The 26,329-nt window shown below is 42.6% G+C and overlaps 1 protein-coding gene across 1 annotated transcript in view; it reads right to left on the bottom strand.

Annotated features, from left to right (window-relative positions):
• Positions 1-26,329, bottom strand: part of KBTBD12 (kelch repeat and BTB domain containing 12) — a 45,937-nt gene that overhangs the window by 8,587 nt on the left and 11,021 nt on the right. The window contains exons 3-4 of the mRNA XM_056860843.1: positions 25,625-25,775; positions 5,491-5,688 (exon numbers count right to left, since the gene is read on the bottom strand). Of these exons, the coding sequence (XP_056716821.1) occupies positions 5,491-5,688; positions 25,625-25,775 (349 nt within the window). The remainder of the gene's footprint in view (positions 1-5,490; positions 5,689-25,624; positions 25,776-26,329) is intronic.

Genomic DNA, 26,329 nt, shown 5'->3' with positions numbered 1-26,329 from the left:
TCTTTTACTGAGCCAAGTCATCAATCTTCAGAGATTTTTTTTCACCTACTAGGTTGAGGCTTATTTTTTTCAAATCTGATGGAACATAAAATATGCAATAAAAAAGCGCACCTCTCTGTTACAAAGCTGACGGAATGACAAAAATTAACATAGGAAGACCTTAATATAACATGCTTTTATAACTCATAAAGAAACATGCTAACAATGGATTAACTGAAAGTGCAAATCACTCTCTTTCCATGAAAATCTACATGTCCCAAGGCAGTTGAAGATCTAAAGAACAGAAGCCTCGAAAGAGTCCTGTATTACCCACTCCCGACCCAGGGAGGTAGTGACGAAAAATAACAATACTGGACTCTTTCGAGGCTTCCAATCTTCGGCTTTTCTTCAGGCTTCCTGGCGTTAGATCTTAAACCACCTTGGGACGTGCTGTTGACAACTGGACTGAATATTATATTATATTGTTGCATGAACTTTTGGTGCTTTATTACGTAGAGTTTATACGTACTTGGAGTGTAGATTTTCACGGAAAGAGTGTGATTTACACTTTCAGTTAATCCATTGTTAGCATGTTTCTTTATGAGGAACATAAAATACGGCAAGAAGCCTGCAGCCAGTGAACTGGCAAATTCAAACCAATGTAGGAAATTCAACCCCGCCCCCTTTGGCTCTTCTTGCCACTCTCCACACCTATCAATCCAATACCTCCTTGTCTCCCTGGCTCAAGGTCTCCAGTTCTCCAAACTTCCTTTGCCCGCCCACTGTCTTCCTACCAAATACATACAATTCTATTCTCCTTTCTAGCTTTGCCCCACTGCTACTTTATCTTGGCTCCTCCTTATTCACTTCCATGCTCCCACCATACATTTTCCAGGTTTCTGCCGCTCAAGTCATTGCCTTCTTTACATTAATTCCTGATTCTCTAGCTCTTTATACACTATATGGCATATGTGACGGATAAGGGGTCAACCAGCAGCAAGAGCTGACAGGCGAAGAGTGGGCGGAGCCAGAGGGCTGACACTCTGAGCTGAGAGGGACAGAGAAAGCATTCGAAGTTTGGGACCCAGCCTGACAGGAGGGCTGTGATAGCATTCGAAGCTTGGGACCAGCCAGAGAAGGCTGTGTTAATTCAGAGCTGGGTGAAGAGACGAAGAAGAAGCGACACTATACTCTGTGAACCTGAGGGGTTCTGAGAAAGCCAGAGCTATTGACACACACAACCTGTGGGAGTGACAGGAGTGAGAACTGGGTTAGAGAGGGCCCATTCTCAAGTCACAAAGGAGAATTAGTCTCTGAGGTAGAGCTATTCCAGTAGCAGGAAGGTGTGGAGGATTACAGCCACTAAGGTGGGGGGTAGTCAGAGAGAGCTAGGCTGGGGACAGAGTGAGAGTCTGAAGCTGAATGACAGACTGAGAGTCTGAACGTCTGAATAATAGTTCTGTGAGGTAGAACTAAGCTTGAGAACTGAAGGTAACTTGAGTAAAGGGAACATCTAAGCTATTTCTCTAAAGCAATCTTGCTTGTATCAATCTAACTCTGAGTTTTCCCTCCCAAATATCCTGCCTTTTCCTTGAAAACCTATTTCTGTGAGTTCTGTTAAATAAACTTCCCTCTTTTCCCTCCATGTTAAAACTCTTCCACATGAACACATGAAGCTTCCTTATACTGAATCAGACCCTCGGTCCATCAAAGTCAATATTGTCTACTCAGACTGGCAGCAGCTCTCCAGGGTTTCAGCCAGAGGTCTTTCACATCACCTACTCGCCTAGTCCCTTTAACTGGAAATGCCGGGGATTGAACCTGGGACCTTCAGGGACCATTTCTTGCCTTGAAAACCCCACCAGGGGTCGCCATAAATCAGCTGTGACTTGATGCCCCCACAAGCCTCTTGTCTCCTATTTCTAAACACGGGTGTGGGACTGGAGGAGAAGAAGGAAAAATAATTCTCCTCACAAATATACTCAGGCCAACGCCTTTTCCCCTCAGCATATACGGCCGGGCTGAGTGAGTGGGATATTGAAGTGGTTGAATGGGGGGATGCGTCATAGCATATTATTAGGGTCCCCTTTCTTGCCTCAATTCCCTGTCTCACCTGCCTTTTTCTTCAAGCCTCTTTCTCCACCTACCCATCCTTCAGCTTCCTTTTTCTTAAATCAGTTTCTTAATCTGTACTCTCATTTCTGCCTCCATACTCCGGGCTCCCTGGCCCTTAGTCTTCTTACTTCTCAGGAGCTCTTCCTAGTCCTCAGCCTGCTCATGTCTGAGGTTTTAATCCTTGTCAAAATGGCAACATCCAGTTTTTCAGATGTTCAATTGCAGATGGTTAAATTTCCTAAGCAATGGAATATTTTATGCTGTCATGGTGCTTTACACATTAAAGAGTTCACAGGTTAGGTCCCCACCTTATGTCAAATGTAACACAGTCACATGTGAGTTGCACGTTCTCCTCAGTTCCCATGCATAGGATGCCTGATTCATGGTGGTTATGGAGAAGGGCGTTCAGCTTTCCCCCCCGCATCATTTCCAGCTGGCAATCCCCAGTAGCAATGAGGGGGTGGAGATTTTGAAAATCAGCACCACCATGATATTACCTCCGTTTTGAATCCAGAAGTGACATCACTGCACTGGCAACACTCAAGGAATTTCCCTACTCTCTATGGGTTTTTTCCCTGGATATATAGGGAATCCCTAGAGTGTTCTATGATGCTGTGACGTTACTTCCAGATCCCAAACTGGACGTGATATAAAGCACTGTCAACGCTGGTCCCCCTCCCCATTTTGGTCCTGCTGTTCCACTGATAAGGAACAAGGACCATGAGGGTAGGAGGTTGCCCACCATAGTGGGGGGCATTTTGGGGGGGAATCCATGTGTTCTCTGGGTTTCCCAAACAGGCCAAACAACACCTTCCCAGGACTGTTTCAGACTAGGGGAAAAGTACAGGGGGGGGGGTCCGGCTGAAACCCCTTCTCCATATGAATTGCAGGCATCATCCTAATCAGGAATACCACACAAGGGAATTGAGGTGAAGCCACAACTCATGTGTAATAGTTTTAATGTGTGACACATGGTAGAGAAGCCCATTGTCAGAGGCTTCACCACTGTAGGCACAATACAACAGATTGCACACTATTTTCCCTAGAAGCATAATTATGAACTAGCAGCAGCTAGTGCTTTGAGGCCATTCCATTTGTTGTTAATACATAAATGTACCTGACCCATATATGGTTGTTTTATGAATTATTTGTTTAAAAGGCTAGCAGTTTTGAGGAAAGGTTCATTCAGATTAGAATCCAATACACAAAGCTTTAAAATAAAGTGAAATACAAATTAATTCTAGTGCAGCTGGAGCCACTGCCATGTGAAAGATGGATACATGTTTTGTAGTGTTCCTAGTCAAAGAATCTGGGAAGCAGTTAACCTGAGTTGACATTCATTAGTGCTGGATAATGTATCTGCCTGTCTGCCTTTTCCTTGTGAAAGGAACTGTCAACAGCTGCTGCGTCCAATGGGAATACGTGTTTATGTACATTGGGGGGGGGGGAGCTATGTGCTTGAGCATGTGTGTGTGTGTTTAAAAGAACAACCCAACAACCGCAGCATTAAAAGCCTATATGTCTGAAACCATTTAATGAACTATTAGTATCCAACTGAATCCGAGTAGGCTGATGAGCTAAGAAAAGAAAAGCAGTGATTGGTTCAATTGCTGCTGCTGCAGCTACTATGACAATGAAAAATCTATGTGATAGCCTGATAAATGGGGTGGCGAGTAATACGTGGGTGAGGAGAAAGAGAAATGGTGGCTTGATATCTTTCCTTGTGGGAATGTGATCAGCATTTGCAGATGCAGGACAGTGTCCTTGAATAATTAGAGCAATATAATTTTGGGGGATAAATGTAATGATACATCATTATGTATAATATTCTCCTCTAACAGAATGCTTGTCTTCCTGTGAAGCTTCTAACCCATATACCTCCAAATAAAAAGCATTCACTTGCAGTGCATTCCTAGGCAGAGTTCTAAACCTATTGGCTTCAATGGATTGAGTAGGGTATAATGCTTCTTAGGATTGCACAGCTGAATAATTAAGGACAGAAAACTGTATGCTTAGTATATTGGAAAGAACACCCGGCCAAGTACTTTCCTGCTTTTAGTAAAATTGCTATAGGAGGATATAAAGGATCACACACAGAAAATTAAGGGTTAGGTAGATGTCTGAAGAACTTCCTCAAAATTCTGGGGTAAACCATGGGTTGGGGCTGGTGTACCCCAAAAGGACACACCATGGGGGCAAACCAAACATTATAGTTGCTGGTCTGTGTATTAAGCTTGGATCTGCCATAGTCATATAGTCCATGAGGGAAGCACCTTTGTGGTGTAGTGGTAGAGGTTTGGATTAGGACTGGGAAGACCATGACCAAGTCTCCATATGAGTAAGGGCCATAGCTCAGTGGTAGAGCATCTGCTTGGCATGCAGAAGGTCCCAGGTTCAATCCCTGGCATCTCCAGTTAAAGGGACTAGGCAAGTAGGTGATGTGAAAGACCTCAGCCTGATACCCTGGAGAGCCGCTGCTGGTCTGAGCAGATAATACTGACTTTGATAGTCTGATTCAAGGCAGCTTCATGTGTTCAAGAAGCTTCACATTCTCTCAGTCTAATCTGCCTTAGTGGGCTGAAATGAAGATAAACTGGGGAAGGAAAACCATTCAAGTTATCATGAGTGCCTAGGGAGAAGGGTGGGATAAAAATATGATAAATACATTGATGACTTCGGAGAACAGTCTGCAGAGAGATATACACTAGTGGCTCTTTAAATCCTCAACTCTACCATTTTGTGATTGCAGCAGACCTGGATTTAAATGTATTGATGTGCCATTATCACATCTACTTTGGTCCAGAGAGGATATTTTAAATTGCTCCACAGAACCAATAAGTCACATGTATCAGTTCTGCCATGTAGTTCTGGACACATTTCATTAAGAAGAGGCAGCGATATGGAGACCAATTAATGTGGTCTTCCCATGTTGGCTGTTTTGCATGCCCTGGCTCTTACTCTTCCCACATCAATAGATTAGTACTACCAATTAGTACAAGTCAAAGGAGAGCACATCTGGCACTATCCATACTTTTTTGGATGTACACTTCATTGGAATCAGTGGGATTTACTTTCACATAAGTGTTTTTCTTACCAAGAGTGTTACCTTTCAAATTCTGTCCATGGCAGAACAAACCACATGATACCTACAGTGCCATTTAAAACAGAGTTACAGTATTCTATGTCCAGTTGAGTTACTGGACTTAGAAGGGTGTAACTCTGTTTAGGAAAAATCAGAAGGGATTACTCAATTCAGCTCGAATGCCTCCTATAGTTCTGGAATTAGGGGTATCTGTATTTCCACATGGCTCCAACAACACATTTTAAACATAGTCCCATCTGGCTCTAACAGCATATTATCAACATAGTGAAATTCTCTTTGATTTTATCCAATACCTGCTCCACGAAATCCCCCACAGAGATAGAGCTTCCCTTCTACAGCACCAGCACAGGTAGAGTTAGTTCGCAAGGAGAGTAGAGGAGAAGGCATAGGAGGCCCATCCCTCCAAAAATTTCCATCAGGATTATAGATCTCTACTGCATCAAGGCATTTCCGTGCCTGCCCTCTGTCTCGACCAAGGCAGCCAATACCACCTGCAAAAGGAGACAAACATCAACAAGGAGGAGCAGAAAACAGAGGGAAGTGCATTAGTATCAAAGGCTCAGTGAAACAGACCTATGACTATTTGATGCTTTCTCTCTTTCTGCCAGCTTTTCCCTTCTTTCCTTCCTGCATCAATCCCCTTTTTTCCTTTAGCATCTAAAACCCGCATCTCTTTGCAAAGGCCACAGGAAAACATCCTGTGTGCTTACAACTGGGAGTTGCGGGGATATTGATGCTGTTGTTCATATGCTAATATTTGTTTTTAAAAAAACACTGGGTGTATGTTCCAGTGAAGGAAATGGGGATCATATGAATGAATGAAAGAATGAATTAATGATTCACAAAATGGTGAATATATGGTAAAAGGGATGCTGCTCTTTATTCAATCTGTATTTAGAAAAAAATTATGGCTGGCTTAGTGTTTTTCCCAAAAGAAAAATGCATTCTACCTTTGCATCCTTAACAAGCATTCTTTACAATATCCCTCCCATCTTATAACTAGGATAAACAGACTCAGAGATCTCCATTTCTACTCCACCCATGTCTGATAACTCTCAAAAGCTTATACCCTGAAACTTTTGTTGGTCTTTAAGGCGCTACCGGACTCTAATCTAACTGTTCTACTACAGGCCAACACAGCTAACCTCTGAAACTATCTTCCCTAAAGGTATACAATGAGAAACACATAGGCTCTGAAAAGTAAATGTAAATTAGAAACTTAAAAAAAAAAACCCCTCACAGAATAATATAGGCATAGGTTCGGGTTCAGGTGCCACATATACCGGTAATGTCATAGGAAGTGGCCACTAGGTGGCTATTGCCCTCGAAAACCACATTCTACACTTCCATTACAAAAACAGGGACAGTGCTAGGTAAGGGAGCTGCAGTTTGCATGCTGGGAAACTGTGATATCCCTGTAATAACAATGCAACATTGAAGGAAGGGTGTGGATTGTGTCTAACAAATGAAAAATACATTGACATTTTTTGCACACAAGCACACAAACACCAGCCCCACCCATCTAAGGCAGAAAGGCCCATATTTAGATTTCTATTTTTTTTAAAATCCTGACTCTTTGCCTTATAAGTCCAGATATTGCAAGAAGAGTAAGAAGTATGTTTTTTTTAAGTGAAGATGTTGTATTAGAATGTGGCCACAGTGCTTGTTCAATTTAGAGTGATAAGCTCAGATGGTTGCCAAGGGTAGTTTCCTGTGAAATGTACAATATCCATCAAGGTTAAGCCCTTTTAACTGAAACCAATGGAACTTAGCAATATTTAAGTCAGGAATATGTTTTAAAGTCACAAATGCTTTCCCACAACAACTCCCCTTAAAAAAAAAACATAATCGGAAGGTTTCATATTCCACTGAGAAAGACTTGTGTACAGCATGGTTCTAGGAGTGATTTGGAGGTACCTGTATCTTTCTTGGAAAAAGACTTCTGTGTTGCTTCCCAGAATATTATTGTACTTTTAGAAAGAAGAGTAGACAGATCATGTGACTTACAATGTATCTTTTGGAGAAGGATTAAAATGTGTGATTTATAAGCACACATTCGAAGCCATCTCCAATGAATATATTCAATTCCCCCATTCATTTTAGTGGATGTAATAGGGAGTCATATACCAAGTGCTGTTCTTTCTGCTGAAGAGAATGGGGAAGTTCTTGTATAGAAAATCTGTATGCACAATGAAGCACACATGGGGTTCTAGATTGCGGGTGAGGTGGGAAGTAGCACTCAATTGTGTCCTCCATTGTAACAACCAACATTTGCTGATCAAAAACCATTTACATTTTTACAGTTGGAGCTTAGAACTCACTCCTTACCTCACTTATCAAGAGCACAGTCTTTACAAAGAATAGACAGAAATGTTAACATTTCTGTAAATTGATGATTGCCCAAGACCAACTTAATTTTAAATAGAGAATAATGAATTGTAAAAGCAGTATTTTAGAGCTTTGGATAGAGGCCACGTTTAGAGGAAATCATTGTATTACCCAGAAATGGACAATAAACACCCAGCTAAGCACTGCAAATACACCGTCTCTTATATAGATGGAAACCTTTATCTCCCAAAGTCAACAACAAAACTTTCATGGATGCTAGGATTTAGGATCAAACTCTAATGGCACAGTCCTAAATAGAGATTTGTGGTTAAAGTGTTGTACTAGGACCTGGGTAACCCAAGTTCAAATCCCCACTCATGCCATGGAAGCTTGCTGGGACATATACTCTCAACCCTGAGCCTGACTAATATTTGGATGGGAGACCTCCAAGGAATACCAGGGTCGTGATGCAGGCAAGCAATGGCAAACCATCTCCAAATGTCTCTTGTCTTGAAAACCCTACGGGGTCACCATAAGTCAGCTGTGACTTGACAGCAAAAAAAAGTAGAGGTTTACCCTTCTAAGTCCATTGATTTTACTTAGGTGGCCCTCCCACCCCCAGTCGGTGGCCTGGGGGACAACGACCGGGCAATACAAGACCACAGGTAGCTCTTTTCCTACAGCTTTTCTAAATTCAATTTTGATCAAGGAAGTATAGATAAACATATGAATGTTTCTTGAGTCCCAGTCAGATAGGAGCTCCTCACTAGGGCTGTTGAAAAAAAAAATCGGTTTAGTTCGGATTCGGCCGAATTCGGCCCGTCTGGATTCGGGATATGCCGAAGTCTGAACTCCCCCGCTTCCGGTCCATGCAATTCGGCACAAATTCAAAGTTTGGGGGGAAAATTCAGCTGAATAAAGCCATTAAAAACACAACCGTGCCTTTCCGCGGCTCCGGGGGAGCATTTTGGGGGGTAGAGGTCCCAAACTTTCAGTGGAGCTTCAAAGGACCCTTCTTGCAAGACCCCCCAAGTTTTGTAAAGATTGGGTCAGGGGGGGCTGAGATATGGGCCCCGAAAGGGGTCCCCCCACCCTTAATGTGCATCTCTGAGCAGAGCTTGCGCCCACACACAAAGCTCCCAGCCCCGACAAACAGCTGATGAGAGCAAGGGCGGGGCAGGTGTGAAGAAGTTTGCAAAGCAACACAACTGCAAAGCAACACCTTTGCACGGGGCAGGTGCTAAGAAGTTTGCAAAGCAACACAACTGCAAAGCAACACTGCAAAGCAACACAACTGCAAAGCAACACTGCAAAGCAACACAACTGCAAAGCAACACCTTTGCAAACATGCAAAGGGCGGGGCAGATGCTAAGAAGTTTGCAAAGCAACACAACTGCAAAGCAACACTGCAAAGCAACACAACTGCAAAGCAACACCTTTGCAAACATGCAAAGCAACACCTGACACCTGGGAGTTTGCAAACCATGGAAAGGGACAGAGGCAGCTAGCTATGCATAATGGAGAACCAAAACAGCACAGAAACAATATAAGAAATGCTTAATGTTATAAGTGAGTAAAGTGCAAAAGTGACAATAAATATATACAATATAATACAACAAGATACAGGTAAATAATATATCTCAATCCAGCATGTCAAGGACTTGGAAACCTCTCAAGTCCATTCGGATGTAAGTCCAATAAATCCAGTAGTTATATAGGAAGAATATTTCCTTTATGGGGATCAGTTGTATGTCTTTTCAGACTATATTTCAGTACGCTGGAAATCAAGCAACATTTGCAAAGCCACAATACAGGATGACAGGACGGACGTGTTGTCTAGATCATAATCAATCACGTTTCGCATATGGCTTCGTCAGCTACATGTATAAAAATACAGTGTGGAGTTATATATCACCATCCATACTAAGTGGTTTCAAACGAATAACCTTTTCCGGAGTGGCCACCTGAGTCCTTACCTAGAGTGGAAGGAATTCAGCATCTTACCCCTTATGGGGAAGCATAACGCACTTTACTCCGGAAAAGGAGAAAAATTATAGATTAAAGCCCCCAAAGGGGTCTTACTGTGGCTGTCTTCTGTTCCATCAGGAGGGGCTGGGTAATCCAATATGATTCTATCTAAGCATGGGAGGTTTGCCTTGGATTTGCCGCTCTGGAGATGCATACAAGATCGGGTGATCCATTCATCCCAATAGGGAAAAGGGGAAAGCCCATATCTCGGAACCCCCTGACCCAATGTTTACAAAACTTGGAGGGTCTCCTAAGAAGGCTTGTCTGAAGCTATGCTGAATGTTTGGGGGCTGCACCCCCAAAAATGCACCCCCTGCAGCCACGGAAAGAGAAAAGGGGGTGCCCATATTTCTGCCCCCACTGAACCCATCTTTACAAAACTTGGGGGGTCTCTTAAGAAGGCTCGTCTGAAGCTATGCTGAAAGTTTGGGGGCAGCACCCCCAAAAAAGCGCCCCCTGCAGCCACGGAAATGGAAAGGGGGGGAGGGAAAAGGGGTGGAGCCCATATCTCGGGGGGCCCTGACCCAATGTTTACAAAACTTGGGGGGTCTCTTAAGAAGGCTCATCTGAAGCTCCTCTGAAAGTTTGGGGTCTCTACCCCAAAAAATGCGCCCCCTGCAGCCACGGAAAGGAGAGAATGTGCACAAGCACCCCCCACGAGGATTTCTCTCACTCTCTCTCTCTCCCCGGCCCGGCCGCGCAGCAGCTGATTCCTCCAGTACTCAATTCTGACTGATTGGCCAGAAGACCACCCAGCTTGGCCACCGATTGGCCGGGGGAGGAGAATGCTGCTTACTGACGGTTATGCTGCTTACTGATGCCCCGAATTTGCCGAATTTATTCGTGAACTCCCGAACTTGCTGAATACGGCTCCCCCGGTTTCCCGCCATTTTTGAGTTCGGTTTGTCCCGAACTAAAAACCGCCGAATCAGGGGTAATTCGGCTGTTTTTCAGTTCAGGCCGAACCGAATCGACAGCCCTACTCTTCACATGCATATACTGCCTGCCACAGAGAAGTATATAGATTCTTTGTCAGCACCACATGGAAGTCAACATTACAGGGTGATTTTATGTCATTAACCATACTGCTTAACATCTCAATAAACCTTAATAGGCACCCGCATTCTAATTCGATTGCTGAAATAAAGCAAACTCTACCAACTGCAAGTAAAACTGAGAAGTCTCAGCTCTGCATCTCGGTGTTGATTGGCTAGGGCCAATTTGCAGCATCCCAGAGGCATCCTCTCTAAACTCACTCTTTGCTTCAAGCGTATTGCTGTTGTTTAGAGCAGAAGGTCCCGCAGTGCATTTGGACTTCCATAGGTCCCTGCACACTTCACAAGAAGAACAGAAGCTGATTATTAGCCTGTGCAAGCCAAAGCGCTCACTGTCCAACCTTTCTGCATGCCCATGGCAGATTCCAAAGATGTGTTCCTGGATTTTGTCCCAGCAGAAGGTAAGGCACCTTTTTCCAGATCATGTCCTTTTTTATCCCTGTAAAGTATATGCCATGTCCTATGGCAAAGATATAAACACGGCCATCTACAATCAGCTTTCACCTTTGGAGGTGTGACAAATGCCAGCAAAACAGTCAGCGTAGCCCTGTTCTTACATTTTTTTTCATTGCTGGGCAGATCAAGAGCCTTAGGTTAGAATCCACAATATGAGTTATTGTGAAACAGTCTCTTTGGCTTTAATTGGGCTGCTTTGGAACAGATGGGTTGGGGATTACAGCCACTTCTTTCTCTAAAATCTTATCCAATAAGCTGTTCTAGGTTTGTGATCCAGTTCTTAACCTGCAGAGATGAATGTACTGGCACAATCCAGCAACATCTACATCTACACCGTTGGATACAAAGCCATGTAATGAGCCCTGATAGTATTTCCACGCCAAAGGATTATGTGTGTGTGTGTGTGTGATATGTCCAATTTTAAATATTAAATGCCAGCTGTGTTCTCAGATTGCCATAGGAGAGCCAGATTTTTAACAGGCTCTCAAATATGTCCCTACAATAATTGAACACAAATGTTGAGTGAGAACAAAACAGATGCTTATGCAGTCTCGACCCCAAATATTGCAAGCCAGTGTTGCATACGGGATGTAGAGAGGAAATTATCTATACAGCACTTGATTCTTCATTTACCAGAGAAAATGAGGATTCATTTTAGAAGGCACTAAAGCGAACATTTTCCCCACGATGCAATCTTATTCTCTCTACTCACAGTGTGATCTTTTGGAAAATTCCCATTTAACAGTTTTAAAAGGTTCATTGTAATTAAGTGGCTCAACAGCATATGGTGGTCTTAGGACTTGATCCAAAGCCAATTAGAGTACAGAGAAACATTCCCATTTATATCTCTAGGCTGCAGTTCAAGTTTTAATCACAGTCTCTAGCTGTGTCTATTTAACAGGTAGAATACCTATTTTCTCACTATGTGTACTCGTTTCTGGGAGTGCAGAATTTGTACCCAATTCTGGAACTTATCCATTAACTGTGCCGGTTTCCCTGGTTCAACATTCTTTGATTCTGGAACAGTGTTTATTAACGTGCACTGAATTTAGAGGCTGTTGGTATTATTTGGAGTGAGATGTATTATCCAAAAAAGTACGTATTTTTAAAATCAAAATGTGAAGACATGGAACTTGGGGTACTCCAATGTATATTTTGTTGTTTCAAAACATCTTTCGTGGGAAATACCCTATGAACCCATGGATATGACTTGCCCATCTAGTTTCTTGTTCTCAGAGGACCTTAGGATCAGGACCTCGAATGGCATAGCTTACAGCAGTGTCTGAGGTAGAGTTGCCAACCTGCAGGTGGTGGTTGGAGATCTCTTGGAATTACAACTGATCTCCAGGGAACAGAGATCAGTTCCCCTGGAGGAAATGGCAGCTTTGGAGGGGTAGACTGTATGGAATCATATCCCTGTGAAGCTTCCTCTCTTCTTCAAATGCCACCTTCCCCAGGCTCCACCCCTAAATCTCCAGGAATTTCTCAAGCCAGAGCTGGCAAACTGAGTGAGATAGGTAGGTCTCTGGTGTGCAACACCAGCAACTGAGCAGTGTGGAGCCCTCTGGACTGCCAGACCTAGTATCAATACCTGGAGCTGTGGTTTCAGCCTTTGCTTGACCAACGGAGTGGTAAATTATGCTTGCTGAACTCTAGCTTCTCCCGAGGCCATTGACCTCCAAGTGTGTGGGTCAAGATTTGGGTTTGGCCACGCATGGCCTCAGCTGAGCTAGGGTTGCCAACTCTCGGATGAGAAATTCCTAGAAATTTGGGGTGGAGCCTAGGGAGGGGAAGGACCGCTGCAGAGTATAATGCCAGAGAGTCAGCCCTCCAAAGCTGCTGTTTGCTCCAGGGAAACTGATCTCTGTAGTTGTAATTCCTGGAGATCTCCAGGCCCCACCTGGAGCCTGGTAACCCCACTCTCACTGACAGATTTTCAGCGTGCTTGCCAGGGTCCCAACGAGCCCTTTGCACATTAGATTGTTTTCACAAGCCATGGAAACATTTACTTTCATTCTGTTTAATTAATAAAGCCATAAAAGAACTCTGTGCTCTTAAGATGAAAACTCTCGGCTCTCTGACTCACCAGCAGCTGACAGACACCACCTATGCAACCTGATAGTTCATGCAAAGTATATTTATTTATTCTAACATGATTTAAAGTATTTGAGGGGATCGTTCTCTGCACTTTTTTGACCATTCTAAAATATTTTGCCCCAGTGACACAGGCTGTACAGCTTTGAAGGACAGGCTTTTGTGCCTCTCTCTCTCTCCACCCTCCCCCCCCCCCCGCAAACTGGCAAGTGTTCTTTATGCCTGTGATTTATATTGCCCTTGGCTGATCAGCTGGTGAACTAGACAGATGACAGAAAAGTTCCTTAGTGGTATTGTTCCTACAACTGGCTTGAGCCATTGACATGCCTGCTGCAGGCTAAGCCCCTCATGTCCTCTTGAGCTGGCCACATCCTTGCTAATTAAATTCACATTTTTCAATTGTCACTCAGTCCCTTACTTTGATGAAGCTGTTTGGGGGTGTGGGGAGAGAGAACAACCTGGCAGGAATGCTGTTCCTTTTGTTGGGTGCCTTGACTGAACCTGTACCATTATTGTTAATATTTTTGTAGCGCAGTGTGAAATATGCCAGCTCGTTTGTAGTCCTGGCCTCATTTGTCTTGACAGCAATTTCTGTCAATGATATTCTCATTTTACACAGCGGTAACCAAGAGGCCGCCCGCAACAACCCTACTAGGTAGTTTAGGCTAAGAGAAAGTGACTGGCCCAATAAACTTCAGGGTGGAGTAAGGATTTGAATTTGGGTCTCCTGGTCCTAGTCCAGCACCTTAACCACTATACCACACTGGCTTTATAAGGCTGATTGCTGTTATTATTTCAAGAATTTCATAAATTATAAAAAATACAATAAAACATAATAATTCTGAAGCAATGAGGCTCTGGAAAGAACATAAAAGGGGAATGGTGTTGGATTGGAATAGATCTGTATGCAGTGTTCTGTAATATGGCAGAGAAACCTGCCTGGGCAGGGCATTGAAAACTGTGATGCCTTGGTGTGGGTGATTTGGGGAATGAAGCTACGACACCTTGTCACAATGTTGATAGTTACCAATTTCAGATACATATACACACATATTTAAAAACTTTATATGTTTAGACACCTTCTGAAATAGTTCGAAGCTAAAAGGTATGCTCCTATTGGAAAGGTCCTCTGATTACAATTTATTACTTGCTTGTTTTATAGGACCCAAATATGCCATGACAGAGAAATCCAGTTGTAGTTTCATTGAATCTATCTGGCTCCCAAATTAATGCCTGGTGAAAGGGAACAATCAAATTAGATACGAAATTTTCTACAGAGATAATGTAGGCAGGAGGTAATGACCTACACTGACCTTTGACTCTCTTTTACAATAACTGGGTTCCTAATGCTGACTTAAAACAAGACATTCAGCCTTCTGATGAATGCTGCAGTGGCTTCATTGCTGCAGTGGCTTCACTGTGCATTCATAAGTGATAGTTCGACGTTCCTCAACCAGTTTCTGGACCAGTGAGTAAAACAGGTGAATTCTCAAGGGAAAGACTAAGTTTTTGTTCCCACAAGGCTTTGCTTTGTCACCATGGAAGTAGACAATGCCAGCTTAAACCCTAATAAGAGAGATTATATTCAATACAACATAACTGAATGGAACCGTGTTTCTACTTACAACAAAGGAACAGGCCACATGTTTTCATGGACAGCTGGGCTCACTCATGGGCATGTTCTCTTTCTTGCAACAGTTGCCAAACTACTGCACCACAGTTGTGCATCAAGATTGTCTTTTTTTTTTTTTTTTACTTGCTTTTCCCATCTGTTGAAATTGCTCTTGGGCTGGGTTTACACAAAAATGACGGTTTTTCTAGGAGGTTTATGGAACATTTGTTGAAGAGGATCCAGATGTCTTTCCTCAACATAGTGGTTCTGTTGTGTGAACTACTACAATTTCCCAACAATCAAGCTGTAATATTTTGTTGCTGAGAAAACATCATTTTTTTCTACCAGTAACATATCAGCTGTGATTATTAGTGCTATACAAAATGTGGTTGTGCCTTGTGGGCTCCTTGAACTGGGCTCAGGGAGGGCGATGAAACAATATAAGAAGCTGGGCAGACATCTCCATATCTTCAGATGGCAACTTCTAGGATTCTAACAATGGGTGACAAGCTCCATCTAAGATCAGGTGGCCTTCAATATTACAGTTTAGATCCTAAGTGCTGCAGGTCAAGTTGCATTAGAGTAAGACATCCTCCCCCCTCACCCACAGTGCTGCTTTCTGTGCCCTCCCAATTGTTCTCCCAACCCTCAGGAACAGTATGGGGGGACAAAATGGGGTTCTACAGCGGGAGGGGGAATTGGTAGAAATGGATCTCCTATCTTCTGCCAACAAAATTCCTATTCCATCAGCAGAACTGCTGTTACACCAGTGGAAGTTCAACTTTGGATCCTATCTATCTGTCTTTCCTGTTTAAGAAGAAGAAGAAGAGTTGGTTTTTATATGCCGACTTTCTCTACCAATTAAGAAAAAACCAAACTGACTTACAATCACCTTCCCTTCCTCCCACAACAGACACCCTGTGAGGTAGGTGAGGCTAAGAGAGCTCCAAGAGAGCTGTGACTAGCCCAAGGTCACCTAGCTGGCTTCATGTGTAGGAGTGGGGAAATCAGCCCAGCTCACCAGATTAGCATCCATCGCTCATGTGGAGGAGTGGGGAATCAAACTTGGTTCTCCAGATCAGAGTCAATGCAACTATAATAAAACACACTCTACAGTAAAATCATAAACAGGTCTTCCCAAAGGATGGCTTCCTTTGATAATGATTATTGTGGGATTCTGGGAATAATCTCTGTAGCAGAACTGGATCTAGATCACACAACATTCAGTGACTTCTTGATAGCTACAACCTATTCCTGCCCATAATAGGATGATTCATACTCTAGTTGCAGCATTTAATTGTTGAAGTGGTTGGAAACCATAGTCAAGAAACTAGTCCTGTTTTAGTCGAACCTTTCCTTGTTGACTGTTCCTTTTGAAATGTTAGACATTATTTGGGTTTTGAACTTAAGATGTGTCCATTTCCTCCCTAGGGTTTTGATTGACTGAATCGGAACCTTCACAACACATGGCATTCTCACCAAACATTCACTGATCTCTCAGTAGACCAGGCCAGAGAATAATTGTGGGTCACAGGTTATCACAGTCCATTGGGAAAGGATGCTCACAACTCTGTCCAGCATAGTATCTTCTTTTTACAGTAAAATGTTGAAAGAGGAGCTCAATATGCTCCCATGCAGACATGCCCTTAGGGGCACATCCCAGGGTTGCTGCTGGGAGCAACAGCAGCAAGAAAACAGTCCCCAAAATAGGACGTATTTTCTTAAAGATGGTATTTCATATTGCAACAGTTTTGAGCCACTGCAGCATCTTAGGTACAGTAACAGTCCTTTTCCATTACTATTACACATAGACTAGCTGTAACCAGAATGAAGAGTACCTTTCCCCTATCCAAACATAGCAGACTGAAGCAGTGTGCCAGTCACCCTCTATAGCTCTATGATATGTGGGAAAGCTGGTGTTTGGCATCCAACTTTGTTAGGAGACAGATGGATGTTGTGCTTGGACATTTGAAAGTGCATTAAAACATTCAAAGCACACAGTTTTTTCAAACAGTTCCACCATCTCAAAATGCATTCTGGGCATCATTATTTTGACTTGCTTTTGTCCAAATCTCCACGCAGCTGGAGCACTTATATATTTTTAAAAGATGGTTTCCCACCTAATTCTTTCAATTGACTTTTTGTGTTTTGGGGCTTGTCCTTTCATAATGTAAAATATGAGAGAATTTTGCCCCCAAAAAATGATCCCAAGCCACCCCCACAGCTGAAGAATCCTCACGTTCTTTGTTTTCTCTGGAAAATAGTTCGAAAGTCACCAAGTAACTGTAGCATACCAACAGAGAGATCTTTGTGTTTCCAAAGCCATTAATGCTTCAGAGCTTTCTATATCACGCTTGGACAGGTCTGCAATCAAAAGCGTTTTCGCTCTGCAAAGCAATGCATTTGATGGTTTTAAAACTTAAAACTCTATTTGTACAATGCCTATATAAATGGATACAATCCTTTTTAAGAAGCTGGGATTATAAACCAAGCGCATGATGCAAAAACCACCAGGCAGTGTCATGCTCTTAACATCATCAGGGTTTCAGTGAAGTATGAAGCACTATAATGCATGTAGGTGGCCAACCTACAATCTCGGTATTGCATGTGACATAGGTAGTAGGACTATGTGGTACATCCAGCAGGAACAGGGCCATAGATGTGCTGAGCTACAGTTTAGGGTGCATTTAGACACCATGAGAAACTGTGGTTTCTAAATCATGATCAATCATACACCAAATAGCGGGGCATCTGAATGCAGACCGTTCCGTGTACTTGCTGATGAGCACCAATTAATTAATTGTGATTTGTCATAACACTTTGTTTTAAAAATTTCTTTTGTGTCTTAGTATAACAACAGTAGCCAAACATTTTAGGCAAATGTGCCACTAGTCCAAGTCAAAAGGATGGGACAATACTATTCTAACAGGAACTGCTTTAAGTTTACAAGTTTTCTGTTTAGCAACTCTGTCCTTTGTAGCCACCTGGCTATACAGACAGCAGTATAGGGAAGATGTTCCGCTCTTCTGGGAAGCAGAGAAGAGGAAAGAAGCAAAACAGGGTTTATGCACAAAGTGAAATTTGTTATTTATGTCTACTATACTCCATTGCATAATCAAAGTTCAAACAAAGCACAGTTTATCATAACACTCTAAAGGCTACCATAGAGTCGTGTGAACACATACAGTTGCCTTACAAGGAATCAGATCATTGGTCTATGTCTATGAAGGTCAATATTGCCTATAGTCTGACTGGTAACTGTTCTCCAGGGTCTCTTTCACATCAGCCTACTACCTGATCCTTTTAGTTGGAGATATCAGGGATTGAACCTGGGACCTTCTGCTTGCAAAGTCAACGCACTAGCATTGAGCCACAGCCCCATCCACAGTTGGGTCTCTGTTCCTTCCTGCCTCTCTAGTATTGCACTCTGTGGTATACTCTTTGGCAAAATAGAATAAACACAAAACATGTTAACTTAAAGCAGTTCCTGTTAGAGTAGCATTGTCTCATCCTTTAGACTTGGACTACTAGCACATTTGCCTAAAATGTTTGGTTACTGTTATTATACTAAGACCCAGAAGAAATATTTTCCTTAGTATCTTAGCATGCAATACAGGCTCATTAGAATAGAAGAGTTACCTCACTTTTTCTCTACCTTTAAGGAGTCTCAGCAGTTTACAATAATCTTCCCTTCCTCTCCCCACAACAGACACCTTGTGAAGTAGCTGGGGCTGAGGGAGTTTGGAGAGAACTGTGACTAGCCCAAGGTCACTCAGTAGGCTTCATGTGTAGGAGTGGGGAAACCAACCCGGTTCACCAGATTAGAGTCTGCCACTCATGTAGAGGAATGGGGAAGCAAACCTGGTTCTCCAGATTAGAGTCTGCTGCTCCTAACCACTACACCATCGTGGCTCTCAGAAAAAGAAACTGTTAATATATAAAGATGCTGGTGCTATTTAGTTGCATATTCAGATCTTCTTTTGAGCCATGCCACATGCTGATTTGGATGTGATACTCCATGCAGCCAGATGTACTGTCTAAAGTTTTGAAATCATCCACCATTCTCTATGAATGCAGTGCTGACATGCTAGCTTTCTATGACACAAATAAAAGCTGCACTAACATGTAAATCTGCATTTTTATGGGCAGTGCAAGAACTTATCAATATATCTAATTCTCATCATGTCTCTATCTGTGGATACTTAAATCCAGAGACTGGAGGCATGAACAGACAAGGGCCATCTTTCTACAAACCTGAGAAAAGCCCCAGGTTCACAGTAAAATCTGAAATCTTAAAAAAAATATGGGGAGATTAAAACCATCCAAAATAATAGAAGTAGCACCTGTAGCTTTTTAAGAAATGAATGTCTTCAGTGGCCATTGCTAGGCAACCACAACTGTATTGCTAGCCTTTAAGCCTTTTTTCTGGTCAGCAAAAGGTGAGGGAATTAATGAAGCAATCCTATTAGAAAAGATTTGAAAATCAAAGAATCTTTGTCTATCCTCTCAGCCTGGAATTCCACCTCATTAAAATCCAGTTTTCCCTAGAACTCTTGCTGTGAGCATCTTTTTAAAATTCCTTTCCTTGGCTGTCTTGGCCTTTGAGGTATGACTCATTGGAGCTTGGCCCACCAGAAAAGGTTGCAATTTTAAGGACTCTTTCCTGGAAGTGATCCCTGTTGAATGCCATGGGAGTTGCTTCTGAGTGCACCTGGATAGGTTCGCTCCCAAAATGTCTTTTATCACAAATCCAATAATGGATTTTCTGCATCACATCTTTCAGAGAGTAAAGTGAGCAACACTGCAAGAAAAACCACCTTTGACCTGCTCACTTCCATGCAGCAGCCCACAATGGCCCAACATGAAGCCCAGGTACAATATGCACAAATGTCTGACTTTGTCTACATCCGCCTTGTCCTGTATACAAAGTGGACCTCATAATAACTTTCTGCCTTTCTAACCTCACTGATTACAATCAATGAATTGTATTTTGCTAGTGCTTTACATGGGATTTTATTTAATGAAAGAGAGAGAACTCCCACAACTGAGCACAGTCCATGAACAAGCCCAGAAAAAAACTACTCTTTTTCTCTTTCTGCCAAAATAATTCACTATTAAATTGATCTTTGGAATTCACAATGGATGTAATAGCTGTAATCTTTCATGTAACATTTCCCGTCACTTGCTCTTAACAGCAGTCAAGCTGAGAGTCTTAGCACATATGTTGCTCTCTCGTTCTCTGTAAAAGAGCTCTACATAACTGGTCTCATGAAGAAGAAATAAAGGAGCAATAAAGACAGACCCAGCAAGCCCTAACAGAGCTGCAATGGAAATGCATTTCTATTTATTACAGTTGCTGCTTGAGCTACACAGGCATGCTTTGGGGCATACTTCCTTGGAAGCAAATCTCATCATCATCAATGGGGCTGACTCGCAAGTAAATGGGAATACAATCAGCGTGTCAGCATGTGCTAATTGGTGCTGCACACCAGGTGGCAAGGCAAGAAGGAGGAACGATGCTATGTAAAGCAAACCGAGACCCACAAATAACTTTTTAAATTATTTTAGTACAAGGTTTTTTCCTTTCCCCAGAAATTGGGTAGGATCCTTTTGAAAGGAAGAATTTCTCACTGCTTCTTTTACTGTTTCCAGTTCTTCTCTCGTGGTAAATTATTAACGTACATGTCGAGCAAACAGAGCAGAACTGTGGGTTGAGTACTTTATCACTCAAAGGAACTCCTAAAATAAATGTAGTAATAGTTTTACTTTAGAAATGGTATAATTTATGCAAAACAACCAGTAATACTAAAGAAATTGAGCTAAATAAAGTCTCTTTCCTCATCCTCCCCATTCTAACTTTTCCTTCCAATGAGATCCCTAGATACCATTTCAAATAAGTATTTTCATGATGGAGATATTCAGAATTTAATTGAACCTCACTTAAACTGCTTAAAACTTTAAAAAGAAGCTCACAGCGAGAGCTCTAGGGAAAACTGGATTTTAATGAGTTGGAATTCCAGTCTGAGAGGATAAAACAAAGATTCTTTGATTTTCCAAATCTTTTCTAATAGGATTTCTTCTTTAATTCCCTCTGTATGTTCTTATTTATAAAAAATCAGGGATTACATAACACACAAACAATGCGGCATGAATGCCCTTAATGGCAAGGCTGTATCCCTCACTGATGACTTCCATTTCACAAGCTTGTCATTCTTTTGGAAGTGTTTGAGCTTGTGCCCTTGGCAAGGCATTTTTAAAAATTTGCCCATTACTGGTAATGAGTTTTCACAGACTCAGCTGTGGAAGATTTTTTGCAGTTTTTTTTTAAATGCAAGAGATTAAAATGCATGACCTCAAACAGTGCCTTCCCCCATCTGGTTTCCTTCCAAAAGTGGCTCAATTCAATTGGCTCTGTTATTAGCCACACAATGCCACTCTTTCTTGGGCTTCTGAACAAATATAGTTATGTTCCTGGGAAAATATGGAGAGAAAGAGCTAAGATCAGTTAAATGCTATGAATAGGATAAAAGATTTGGAACTTCAGGAAATGCTCTTCATTTCCTTCTAAAGATTACTTGCCATTTATGAAGCAACGGGAGCCTCAAGGAATTTTAACAAATACATCAAGAAGGCAGGAAATTGGATCATAGACACGGTGCAGGTTTCAGCTAATAACGCTATCATGTGCCCAAGAAACCTGAGCTTGATTCTCACAGGAATGTAGGAACTGTCATATTGGATCAGGTTTGTGGTCCATCTATTCCACAACCTAACATCCCAACGTAGTCAAAGCCAGGAAACTCAACCACGTCTATACGAATTCCTCAGTAACCAGCAATCATTTAATGATTTCCACAAAGAACCTTGAAGGCTGCCAGCAATGTGAAGGCCTGACTGGTTTATTTTTAAAATGGATTTTACCTTGACTTTGAAAGGAGAGATCTTCCCTGGCAAACTGACCTAGTGATATTCCTGTGATGTATCTGTCAGCTACAGTGATCGCTCAGGCATGGTTTTAATCTACAGGTCATTTTGTAATACTGTGCCATTGTGAACATTTCCAGCAATAGGAAATGAGGTAAAAGTGGAGTCGGGTTGCCGACTTGGCCTGGGAGGTTTGAAGGTGAAGCCTATGGAGGGTGGAGTTTGGGGAGGGAGCTCAGTGTGGATGTGATTCCATATAGGTTCTATCCCTTGAAGCTGCCATTTCCTTCATGGAACTGACCTCTGTAGTCTGGAGATCAGTTGTAATCCTGGGAGAACTCCAGGCCCCACCTGGAGGATGGCAACCCTAAGCACAACCCAGTAAATAACACACTGTTGATGGTGATCACATGATAGATGAAGAGAGCCCTATTCATCCACACAACAGACTTGAGGCTTTGTGAGATTAGTACATACTGGGAATGTTACATAACCCCCCAAGCAACATTCAGATTGAAGTAAAGCTTTCATGAATGTGGTGTGCTGTTGTTGTTTGGTGTTTATAGTGGTGTGAACAAAAATCACCCCATCTGTATGGCTAGGCAAGGCTGCGAAATGTTAACACCAGCACATGTCTTCTGATGACTTGTCTGCACTTGATCCTCCTTGTGAATGTACTTGTGATGTACTTGTGCTGCAATTGAATGTACTTGTGCTGCAATTTTAAATTGTCCTTTTAAATAAAACCACACCTTTCTCTTAGTGCAGAGTGTCACATTCTTCTTTTTAAAAATATTAGCAACAGCAAAACCTGCTTATTTTTGTTTGTTACTAAACATCACCTCTGAAAATATTTTTTCCTGGCATGACACTATGCAGCAGGATGTCAGTCTGTTCTGTCACCTTTAGCCTGAGTAGCTCCTTTTCATCAAAGGCTCCCTGACCTCATTTTATTTTCAGCCCCATTGCTATTGGTATCTTTGCTGCTGGTGTTTCCTAAGCAATTCACCTATCTTTGCTCTTTCCCTCTGCTTCTGGTCAGGAAAGGGATGGGGCCTTAGGTTTGCAGAAAAATGCAAAATCTAAAATAATAATAATTGGGGGGTTAAAAAACCCAACATGATAAAAGGTGCGTTTGTAGCTTTAAGCAACGGATTCGCTCAGTGGCTGTTGCTAGGCAACCACAGCTTCTTGGAGGTTGGAATCCTAGGCTTGGCAGCAAACACTGGGTGACTTGATACCACCTGACTGCATGACTCAACTAGGCCTGGCTGCTTTCTACTCTTCAACAGCAGCTACCTTATGAAAGCCAGTGCCATAGCTTCAGCGTAGGGTGTGCGCGATCCAGGTTTGAATTCCCATCTTGCTGTGGAAGCTCATTGGGTGATTTTGGGCCAGTCATATACTTTCAGCCTAACCTACCTCACAGGATTGTTGTGGGAATAAAAAGAAGGAGAGGGGAATAATATAAGCTGCTTTGGCCCCCACCGTGGAAAAGAACATAATTTTCCAAGGTAGATGCTGCAGGGGGGGGAGGAGATGGAAAGCTTAAGACAGAGGGGCAGATAAAGGTTGGTTGGCTGTTGGATGGGAAGGAGATAGGGGTTGCCAACTCCAGATTGGGAAATTCCTGGAGATTTGAGGGGTGGAGCCTGAGGAGGATGGGGTTTCAGGAGGGGAGGGACCTCAGAAGGGTATAATGTCATAGACTCCACCCTCCAAAGCAGCCATTTCCTCCAGGGGATCTAGCATTGCCAATCTCCAGATGAGGGAGATTACCCAGAAATACAAGAAGCCGGAAGTCTGGGAGAATGATGTGGGGGGAACAGAAAGTAAGAGAAAAAGTGATGGGGTGGGGGCAGAAGAAGAGAGAAAGAGTAGAGGGTGAGGAGAAAGAAAAAGAAAGAGAGAGTGATGGTGTGAGAGAGAGAAAAGAAAGAGAAAGAAAGTGCCAGGCATGGAGGAGAAAGAGAGTAAGAAAAGGGGTTGCAGGAGGAAGAAAGAATGAGAGACTGAGAGCTGTAGGGGGAGAAGGGAGGAAGCAAAGGTGAGGGGAATGGGACAGCTGCTCCCACAAATTTCTTGCAGGTCCCCACCTGTCTGGGTACTAACAGCGAAGTTGGCCAAATCTGAGGATACTTAAATGAACAGGCAAGACAGGTTTTTCTACAAACCTGAAAAGGACCCCAGGTTTCCAGAAAAATGGGAAATCTTAAAAAAAAAAAAAAAACATTGGAGGAATTTAAAAGACCCTGAATAGGGATGACAACCTCCAGGTGGGACCTGGAGATCTCCTCTAAGGGGGAACTTATTTCTATAGTTGGGAGATCTGTTGTTATTCCAGGAGATCTCCAGGCCACACCTGGAGGTTGGCAAACCTAGAAGGAGTGAAGGATGCAGAAAAGGGAAGAGCCTATGGGGGTTTTGGAGTGGGGAGGGGAAAATGAGATGCCTCCTACAAATCCTTGCGGGTTCGCATTTGTCAATATATTTAATTCTCAGTTCTGCCAAATCTGTGGATACTTAAATCCAGAGATTGGAGCCATGGACAGACAAGACAGATCTTTCCACAAACCTGACAAATGCCCCAGAAAAATGAGAAATCTAAGAAAAAATACATTGGGGAGGTTAAATCCCGCCCAATGATAAAATGAGCACTTATAGCTTTGGGAGATGGAAAGATGGATGCCCTCAGTGACCATTACTCGGCAACCAAGAAAGTTTTACCAGCTTTCCAGCTTGGTTTCTGTCAGTGACAGGCAGGGGAGAGGTAGGGAACTTTGAAGGGCCTTTGACAGAGGACTCACCAGGGCCAGGCCTGGCAGCAACCACTGGGAAACTTGCTACTATGCAACTAACATGACTTACCCCAGCCAAGCTATTTGCTACTGTTCAACAGCAGCCACCTCATGAAAGCCAAGGTGGTATACTGGTTAGAACTTCAGATTAGGATCTGGCAGACTCAGGTTCGAATACCCACTCTACCTTGGAAGCTCACTGGATGACTTTGGGCCAGTCACACACTCTCAGTCTAGCCTACTTCACAGGGTTGTAGTAAGGATAAAATAGAAGAGAAGAAAATTATGTAGCTAGTTTTGGCCCCTATTGGGGAGAAAGATGGAGTATAGGTAAAATAAATAATAAATATAGCTGAAGATTGGGGGAGCAGTTAAAAAGTAAGTAGGTTGGTAGGTGGGTTGGAAGGAGAGAACGAAACAGGGAAAGCTTTAGATATGGGGGCTGCCAGGAGGAGAGAGACTGTGTATAGAGGGGGATACAAGAGAAAGTAAGGTGCTCTCCACAAGTCTTTGCAGGTCCCTTACTGTGCAAATGGGCCCAGCCCAGTGGCTAACCTGTCACAGCATAACTGGGCCAAATTTTTCCAAGGTAGAGGCTGCCAGGGGGAGGGAAGGAGGGCAAGCTAAAGATGGGGGCAGATAATGGTAGATTGACTGAAAGCAGAAAATCAGATGTCCCCTGCAAGTCACTGCAGGGCCTGTGCTTGTTTCTCTGTATTGTCCAGCTTGCTTGATGACACAATTACAGCAAGCTCCCATTGAAACAGAAAAGGATGCTAATGTTATTTTGAAGGGTACGTAGAATATCCACAATTAGTAAGGGTGGGTTTATAATCAACATATAAGATGGAGAGGTCTGGACACTGTCCCTAATTTACCTATTCTTCTTACATAATTCTTTATTGCCTAAAGGAATGACTGCTCATTCCTTGTTCTTTGCTATCCTTATGGGATCCTCTTAAGGGAAGCAGGAAAGCTTGTACTACCCAAAGAATGCTTTGCTTTTTCCCCAGTGTCTTATTTTAACCTACAATACGACAAGAGAGGGTGAAATCATTCATTTTATAGAGGCAAATTGCTGGGGAAAATAAAAAGTGGCCACCCTATCTGTTAAAAATCTGTTTGCTCTTACCCAAGACATAAATCTCATTGTTGACTACAGCTGTGCTGAAGCGGTATTTCGAGTACTTCATCGGGGTGCGCTCCGTCCATTTGTCTTGGCCTGGGTCATACTGCAACATTCTGTTGCTTAATCGATCAGGCTCATCGTCAGGGAGATCCATCTGTATGAAATATGACAGCCATATAATAATACAACATTTGGAGCCCTCCATGCACGCCTGCATGCTATTAATCATGGAAGACAGCTGAGCAGATAAATAACATAAACACATCAATTATAGCTGCAAAGTGATTCATACTCACTAGGCTTTAACAGCACTCATGACTTGTGGCTGGGAAGTACATTGTAGAAGGCATATGAATAACGACACATTTATATTCTGCTGCAAGAGAGCTGAGTATTTGGATAATAAGAAACCATCTACAGATGCAGTCCTGACAGAACATAGTTCTTTTTAAAAGGCTTCTCTGAAGTCTCAAGAAGAAAGAAAAACCTTTATTTTTCCCTGGAGATGAAATGTTGATTTACTTGGTTACTTAAGTTATTCACAAGTTTCCATCAGGACCTTTGAAGATACGTCTGTGAATATTTTTTTTAAGATCTATGAGATCTATATATTAATAGCAGTTGGCCTAATCTGAGGATACTTAAATCCGGTGTTTGGAGCTGTGAACAGGCAAGACAGATCTTTCTACAAACCAGAAAAGGGCCCCA

Source organism: Euleptes europaea, chromosome 1 (genome assembly GCF_029931775.1).
Source record: "Euleptes europaea isolate rEulEur1 chromosome 1, rEulEur1.hap1, whole genome shotgun sequence".
Classification (NCBI taxonomy): Eukaryota; Metazoa; Chordata; class Lepidosauria; order Squamata; family Sphaerodactylidae; genus Euleptes; species Euleptes europaea.
The sequence above is the reverse complement of the archived record's forward strand: the minus strand, read 5'-3'. Positions and strand labels throughout refer to the sequence as shown.